At 44.3% G+C, this 8,716-nt stretch overlaps 1 protein-coding gene across 2 annotated transcripts; it reads right to left on the bottom strand.

The window, feature by feature from the left end:
• Positions 1-81: 81 nt before the first annotated feature.
• tube1 (tubulin, epsilon 1) lies at positions 82-8,523 on the bottom strand. Of its 2 annotated transcripts, XM_023430496.2 has the most exons (12): positions 8,366-8,523; positions 8,077-8,150; positions 6,361-6,413; positions 6,199-6,256; positions 5,851-5,966; positions 4,631-4,752; positions 3,978-4,165; positions 3,695-3,867; positions 2,767-2,907; positions 1,498-1,638; positions 609-783; positions 82-244 (listed from the first exon to the last, which is right to left on the bottom strand). In XM_023430496.2, the coding sequence occupies exons 1-12, from the start codon at positions 8,388-8,390 to the stop codon at positions 86-88; spliced, it is 1,425 nt and encodes a 474-aa protein (XP_023286264.1). In that variant the 5' UTR covers positions 8,391-8,523; the 3' UTR covers positions 82-85. The 2 variants fall into 2 exon arrangements, 1 of the variants encoding a protein (XP_023286264.1); XR_015436095.1 differs by lacking the exon at positions 82-244 and having other exon boundaries at positions 696-783; positions 1,258-1,638.
• Between the last annotated feature and the right edge of the window lie 193 nt (positions 8,524-8,716).

The raw sequence follows: 8,716 nt of genomic DNA, 5'->3' as shown, positions 1-8,716 counted from the left end.
AAACAATATGCCTCCGGCTCCGACTGTCGCCGGCGCCGAGGCTTGAAAAGAGAAAAGTCAAATAGATTTACAACAGATTGGACCTTCATCTGCTGATGCTGAGCCTGGGGGCGTCGTGCATCAGCGTCCCCTTGGTGGCATCAAGATGCTGATACTCTTCAATCAGTGATCCGAGAGAGGCGATGGCCTCCGAGAAGCAGCTCTGCTCCATCCCCTCGACATGCAGGTAGTGATGCAGGTGAGCCTTCAACAGAGAAGAAGAAGAAGAACTTACAGTCATTCAGTCTCTTTATTACTTGCTTAAAATTTAAGCCTATTAAATAATTAGTTGATCAACAGGAAATTCATGAACAACTATCTTGATGATAAAGAGCTTCAGCTGTTTTTCAAACAAAAATGTCTCAAACTCAAACCCAAAGATTCTGTTGTTTCTGTGTCAGATTTGATGGTTCAAAATGATAATTGTTAGTTGCAGCTTTAATACATAAATATATTAATTAATATGTAAAATAGTCTCAGATAAAAACAATGATAGCAAAAGCTAGAGTGCGTCTAAGTAAGTTGTTTCTTCCAACGGTCTGAAAACATGGAGGGAACTTGAGATGCACCTTCTTCCTGTAGAGTTTGGTGAAACGCTCCCTCAGCTCCACGAATGTGGGCTTCACACAGGTGTTGTTGGCCAGGGCCAACAGGGAGTGGGAGTGACCCACGGGAGGCACCGAACACAGGCCCGTCTTCCAGCCCTCCTGGTTCCACGAGACGAAGGGCAGCGACGGCTTCAGTCTGGAACAGGGAGCAGAGAAATTCAGAGGGTCACACGGTTCCTGCGACATTTTACACTTCACTATAAACAGAGTTACACTTGAATCAGCCTGACAGCTCTATTACTGGATCGTATTATTGTTTGTTAATGCTGATATTAGTACAGAAATAAGGATCTCAACATACTGAGGCTGCAACTCATGATTAACTTCATTATTGATTCATCTGCTGATTATTCTCCCATGAATAATTAGGTTAATGAAATATAAGACAATGGTCAATCACAGATTTACAGATTCCAAGGTGAGCTTGGAATAAATAAACAATTCATCCTCCAACATGATTGTTGGAACAAAAATGTAGAGCACGAGGTCTCCACTTAAGTTATTTTCTGGTTTTTCTGGTGGGGAATATTTCTGTGATTTCCCTTCTCCCCCTCCCCCTCCTCCCCCCTCCTCATTTAAACCACGGTCACGCATAAATATGTGTTCTCACACCGGCTTCTGTTTCAGTTTCTCTTGACAACGTGCCACAGGAAAACAAGGTCTGCAGGGAGAGCAGAGGAGAGATGGGTGCTGAATGGACCAGTCATGAATCACTGCTGTCAGTGCTGAATGGAGGCACTATTCCAGAGCCTGAGAGTGGAGGTCATCACTGGGCCTATCGGGGCAAGCGTACTGGTTCGTTGTCTGTTTCAGTGGAGATGGAGACTGAGCGGGAAGACGGCGCTCTGACCTTTCGATGTTCCTGCGGAGGTCAGACACCTGCACGTTGCCCCTGACCATGAGGGCGCAGGCCAGGTAGAGGCTGCGCTTCGGGTCGGCTCGGATCAGCTGGTGGTCTTTACTGAAGGCGTCGCTGAACATCTGATCCAGTCTAGAGGGAACAGTGAGAGGAGACGTTTCCACATCACTCCACTTAAAATATCAATGCAGTTAAAATCTTTTCAGATATTACATTTGAATTGACAAATAACAGCCTTTGTCGTTTGCCTCTTCAGCACAGAGTCTCTATTTACTGACTGTAGTGAGTGAAACGTCTCTGCAGAGATTTCAGGTACAGTGGAGTCAGACTGGGGGCCAGTGGGCCGATGTTTGAGAAAGCAGCATTTCTTTAACCTTGTATTTATTCAGGGACGTTCTGCTGAGAAGGCAGAAAGATATTTTTAAGCAACACCCTGCTCTGCATTCATACAGTCACATACATTCAGCTCCGGGAGCTGCCCAGCTCAGCCACCACTCTGTCTGACCAATGAGCTGCGCCGCTGAGGCAGATTTGGTCTCCATGGCTCACAGAAGGCCACTTTCATGGCAGTTGTTGTTGAGGAGGAGGAGGAGGAGGAGGAGGAGGAGGAGGAGGGCTGGTGGTTGGGTGGTGGGTGAAGTGGTGTTTTTTCCTGTCACAATCCTGCAGCACTAAACCTGAAGCTGCCACTGTCTCACTTGATAAAGTGGAGGCCGGGCTCTGTGGTGTGTCGAGAGTCTTACTGTCTCCTGATTAAATCACGGTGCTGATTAGAACAGGAAGTAACAGCCATGTTTCCGCTTTTGGACCATTTTAAAATCTGTGGGTAAAATCAGGCGTCCTCATGTAAATATGTTTTGGAAAACAGTTTCAGGATTCTTACTCGTCTCTGGTGCTGAGTGTCAGTGGATTGATATCACGAGGACATGATCCATCATGTCTATATGAAAGCTTTATACAAACTACAAACAGTTCTTATATTGCGATGCTAACCACGTCGCCCAGCTCCATCTACGTTACATTTAGTCATTTGTTCCACGTGACCGGCGCCGTTTCATCACGTTTCAAACGACAGTTGGAATGCCGGCGTAAACAAATTCTACACAGTTGTGATCGGTGAGGTCGCCGCTGCAGGGGCTTCCCTCATCACCGCGGTCAACATGAGACGCGTGTGAACGGATGATGGAGTTCCTGTCAGCTAAATACCCGGAGCTCTGCGGGAGTCAGAACAACTGTGAGGTAAAAATAGCGGCAGCAGACCTTCTGGTGGGGACGCTGACATCGGCCAGTGTGTAGAGAGGGGTGAGGCTGGGCACCAGGTAGTGCAGACGGGGGAACGGCACCAGGTTCATGGCGATCTCATTCAGATCCATGTTGAGGGAACCCTCGAAACGCGCCGAGCTGAAACACAGGAGAAATAACACAGGAATCTAAAGGCGACACCTCAGCAGCTTTTACACGCACAGGAAAGTCTAATTGATGCGACTTGTGTCACAAGTTTTTGTTTGCGTTCACCGTTTCTCACCAAAACACCTTGTTTGAACACATTTCCCTCTTTATAAAACACTTGTAAAGCTGTTTATTTTCCCCAAAATATTTTAACAGTTTATAAAAGTTGCAGGCTGTCTTCTTCTTCTTCTTCTTCCCGGCTTTTGTTTCTGCACGTTGCTGCATTATGGATCAGTGGAACAGGGTGAAACTACTGCCAGGAATGTGGGTGTGTGCATGCATGAGCAACCAAACAGATGAAAATTTGCCTTAACCACAACTCACAGAACTTCCCTCACTTCAGACTAGAAAACGACAGATTGGTGACAAATACAACTAATAGATAACAAATGTTTCCATTCGTGCGTCTGTGTTCTCACTGAATGTTCACAGATCTCAAACCAACGGAATAAAACGGGAGATTTTGGATTTAAGGACGAGAGAGTCGTCACCTTACTAAGACATTTTATTTTCTGTGATTAGTGACCAATCTGAATCTGGCATTTAACTTAATTGCTCCTTCTGTTGAAGAGGTGGAGGGTGTCGAAGTTGGTATTGGCCTTTATGTTACAAGTCAGGGTGTTAGGAGTGTTATATTATAGTTTTATAGAAGTGACATGAATATTTTAGCAGCATGTAAAGTAAACACTGCGGTCCTATGGGTCTCCTCTATATGAACACGCCCACAGTGATACTATACCTGGTAATACTGAGCAACAGGTTAGCCACAATGTTGTTCATGGCATCAAAGGGCTTCTCTGCCGCACTGACGCCGCCCCGTCCGGAGATGATGGCGGTGTCTCTCCTGATCACCTGCCCTGGCTTCGCCCCGTGAGACATGTGTTGGATTTTGCTCACAATGTCGACCAGTGACTACAGGAGGAGACGTGAGGGAGCACGGGAGGTTGTTAATCGCTGATGGTTTAGATGTGCACACACAGTAGAGAGATGAGGGGGGGGGGGACGTTCACAGATACACAGACCTGGTTTTCCACGGGCAGGACGCAGTCGGCGTGCTCTGTGAGCTCTCTCATGGCCAGGACGCTGTTGTAAGGGGAGGTGATGACATCATCCTCCGCAGACGGGTAGATGGAGGTGACAATGCGACACACCTCGGGGAACTCCTCCTCCAGCAGACTCAGCACTCTGGTCCCCAAGCCAGAGCCAGTACCTCAATGTACGAGTAAAGAAAGAAGCTTTCAGCAGAAACCTGATTTATTTAGATGAAACCTGTTTCCATAATCACAGTGAGGGATTAGAGAAACCGGATTCCCTGGCTTTTTATACAAGTAACCTGATCGCTTTTTATAACTGTGCATGAGCACTGCAAAGACTTCAGGTGGGGATATATTGTAGCTGTGACAACAGTGATGGAAGGAAACATCAGTTAAAGCAGTGATGTCCTTCTGTTTAATTAACTTTCACTCTAAATCAGACTAAAACAGAAACTAATTGGTCTCAGTAAATGTGAACATGTTGCTTCCACAGTGGAATAACTGAATGAACTGTAAGAAGCAGTGTCTTGCATCACTAGGTTTGTGATTCAGTCTATAGCTTTTAGCAGAATCTGTACAAAATGAATTTACTGAGTTAATGTTTCAATGAGGGAACTTCCATGTAAACATTTGGTCCTTACCTCCTCCCATAGAGTGAATGAGAAAAAAGCACTGCAGGCAGTCACAGTGTTCTGCTGCCCTCCGCAGTTTCTCCACGATCTGCTCCCTGTAGGCTGAGCCGTACGTCATGTGTCCCACCGCCCTGCACGAGGACGCAGAGCATCAGAGCTGGCTGCTGAGCTGCTCATGTATTTAAACAACACTGTGGTTTTCTGTCTCATGGGTCAGAGTGAGAGCTGAGCCTCAGGTATGTTTATGATGAAAAGTCTCATGTATTTCAAGTGGTGGAGAAAATGCAAGAGTTTAACATGAAGAATAAAGAGTCTCAGGTTTAGCAGATGTTGTGAAGAGTTGCAGCATGTGTGAATGTGATGTGTGTGTGCATGTTTAGCTTTAAGCTGCTGGCAGCTCAGATACAGTAAATGATTTAGCAAGAATTTTAAAAAGTCAGTTCCCTGCATATTTTCCATCCACTTTTGTTTTTAACTTCAGAATAAAAGGCAGAAATAGACCAGGACTCCAGGGGAAATCTATACGCTATAAGTACAGCACCAACATTAAGTCAGCCACAACACACGTCTCTGTGAACTCCCATTTAATATGCTGAACGTTCCAACCCCCACTGTCTGACCAACAATCCTGCTTGACGGACGTGTCACTGCGAATAGGGATTGTTATCAGCCATGACAGCTTGGCTGCTAGTGTGTGTGTGTGTGTGTGTGTGTGTGTGTGTGTGTGTGTGTGTGTGTGTGTGTGTGTGTGTGTGTGTAATTATGTAAAAATGCGGTCCTGGGTGTTGTGGTTGGTATGATCCCATTGAAGATGGTCTCGACTTTCTTTTCTTCAATGCCTGTCAGGCTCAAGAAAATGTATGGAGGGAATATTCGTAGCAGCCCTTCCAAGAAACACTGACCTTTCCCCCAAATTAAACTGTGTGGGCTTGAAAAGAGGCAAATAAGTAAAAGTCACCCAGTTGCTGAGGCTGTTCCTTTGTTTCTTGTTCTGTCATTTTCTTGGGAATCTGAAATGTGGTGGCCGTAATAGAAAGAATATTTTAATCCTCTCATTATTTATCGCTTTTTTTTAGAATCCCTGAACACCACAACATTACCGTGCGGTGTGATGCAACTGCATGTGTAAACGATTGTAAAACACACATGCTAAAAATTATGGTTTGTAGCAGTTGCTCCTGGCCATGTGAGCACGTGAGACGGCGTCCCGTGGCTCGTCTGTCTCTCACCAGTTGTTGCCTGAACCCGACACGTCCGTCAGGAGCTGAGTGCTGTCGAACACTTCACGCAGCGGGCCCTGAAGGATCTCGTTGACCACACCCTCCTCCATGTCCACCAGCACCGCCTGTGGATCCAAATGCGAGTTGAAGGCCAGCACATGTGTTTCATCACCATACGTTCAAGCACATGCCTTTGACCCCCCGCCATCATTCCATAACTCCTCTTTGTAACCTTAACCAATGGATGCCAGAGCATTCTTTGTGTAAACCCAAATCCTGACCTTGACCCCGACTCTAAAATAAGCCCGTAACCATGTGAAGATATTTTTTATTTTTCTGGTAATCGGCAGAACTCACTCTGGCCTTCAGATGTTGGATTCTCCCTCCAACACCACAGGTTCTCCCCTCACCTTTCCTGGAAGAGCACACCAAATATAAAAGGTCTACATGTGGACCACCGTGGCGGAAACATGTCTCAACCCATGCAGCAGTTAGTGGATTAAAAACTGTTGTGATTACCTTGAGTCCACATTCCTGAAAAAGCTACTGAGAGCCTCATCATACAATCCTTTCTGAAGAGAGGAAAAACAGGACATTAGGAAAGCTTTTGTGACAGGTGACTACATGTCTGTCATTACAGGATGAGAGGGGGCAAAACAAGAAGAGGCTTCCCTTTAAATAAATGATAAATAATAATAATAATAATAATAATAATAATAATACAGATTCGGTACAAGAGCTCAGCAATTACTTTGGCGAGTACAAATTTATTATTAAAAATGTAAACAACAGTAAAAAACACCAAAACCCGAGTTGTAGTAAACTGGAATTATTCTATAAATGATGTAAGGCTTAAACTGATTTAATTGTATTTGACTCAATTCCTGATTCATTAGTGGTGTATTTCATTACTGATAAATCTATAGTTTTTTTGGTTAATGAATAATTGTTTAGTCTTCAGAATTTCAAAAAATACTGAAAGACATCTCATCATAATCTCCTGAGACCCGATGTGACATCTTCACATTGCTTTTTCATTACAAAACACAAACATATTCAATTTACAGAAATATAAAACAGACAAAAAGGAGCAAAACGCCCACAATTGAGAAACTGGAGCCAATGAAAGTTTAACATTATTACAGAAATGTTAAATCAATTATCAAAGTGAATGGCGTTTGGGGCGACACTTGTTGCATGTTTCCTCTACTCGAGCAAAAGTGAGATGACGTTCCCTATCAAGTAAATAGGACCAGTGGTCTCAGACCTTCGGACTGCACTGTATTATGTAGATGAACAGCAGCACTGTGCAAACATATTAGGCACCAATAGCAATGTGCGGAGGCTGCAGTCTGCCTCAGTGTCTTCTGTCTCTTCATGTGATCTCAGACTGACTCCATGATGTTGAGATCTGGACTCTGTGGGGGCCAGACCATCTGTTAGAGATAGCTCTTTAAGACTCTGGCTGAATGTTTAATGTTGTTGTCATGCTTAAGAATAGTTTTTGAGACCAATCAGATGCCTCATTGATGGCATCGCATGATTGATGCCTAAAACCTTTGCACCGTACCATAGATCTTTCATTGTTCTGTCAAACTATTATAGTTTTTAAATGTTTTTGTACTGACCATTACAATTTAAACAACTTAAGAAAACACATGCAAACAGACAAAACACAAACAAATTCAGAAAACATCTTCATCAATTTGACAACAGGGGGTCTACCTCCTGCAAAAAAATAACTTAAATGAGAAAAATTATGAACCTGGCTGGGACACACTTGTTGTTCAATGCTTTTAACTTCAAAAGTGAACATGTTGTCTTAAGTTTTGAGCTCTCAGGGCCACCGTAGGGGATAGATATGTGGTGAGCGAATATGAGTGAGGATAGCTGAAGGTAGGGGCTGGTGTGTGCTGCCAGGCAATAACCCCATGATGTAAACTGTATTTCCCTAATACTGGTTTATAGCCTCACATTTCTACCTGCCATAGCCAGAAAAGCACAGGTGTAGGTAATAACATGAATTCATTTACAGTAAAACATGGAATGCATCCAACATTATTGTTATCACTTACACCTTTGTTTTCCTGTATTTCCTATGACGTCAAACATGTGCAAAATGTGTATTGTTGAAAAAAACCATCATCAGTCTAGTAAAATACAGCGTTAGCAGATGTGGGATAGGAAAGTGTACTGTCCGTGGAGTTGCTGTATGGTGTGTGGGTTTGCACTTACTTTATTGACATGGGAGTGTTCTCGCAGAGCAAGGTCCCAAAACCTGCAGCCGACCTGGTTACCGCACTGTCCGACTGAAGAACACGAGTGCAAAGTTTAGTTAACATCTGTGAGGGAAATTGTTCCACCAGTTGAGCCGACCTTTCGGGTAAATCAGCCGTAAACCGACTCAACAAGAAATGGAGCTACACGTTACGACAGTTCAGTTTCTAGCTACCAAAAACAGAGCAAACTGGCGGCTAGCTAAGCTAACGTCCACTTCAACGACCTGCACTCGGGTTTTACTCACCCTGAACAACAACCGACTGTGTCATGGCAGCAGCGACACACAGACACTAAGTCATACTTAATGTTAACATTAGTCCTCAACCGTCCATTAAAAGCAGTTTTGTGGAAAAAACCTTTTGAATGCTTCTTCAGACTCGCGCCTCTACTGTGTTTGGTCGAGTGCTGATGACGTGTGCCATGGAAACCGCCATGGAAACGACGTTGCGTTACGTTACGTAAGCGGTAGAGTTCAGAGACCAAGTCATGTTAGATACCATAGGCGGAGCGAGGGGGGCGGCTTATGGGGCTCCAGGCCCAGCTGTTTTCCCAAAAGCCCCGAATCTTATATGAAATTTATTATGACATTATTTAT

Source organism: Seriola lalandi, unplaced genomic scaffold (assembly GCF_002814215.2).
Source record: "Seriola lalandi dorsalis isolate HSWRI2012SDOR001 ecotype SW California unplaced genomic scaffold, Sedor1 jcf7180002054906, whole genome shotgun sequence".
Lineage (NCBI taxonomy): Eukaryota > Metazoa > Chordata > Actinopteri > Carangiformes > Carangidae > Seriola > Seriola lalandi.
This window is presented reverse-complemented; position numbering and strand designations above follow the sequence as displayed.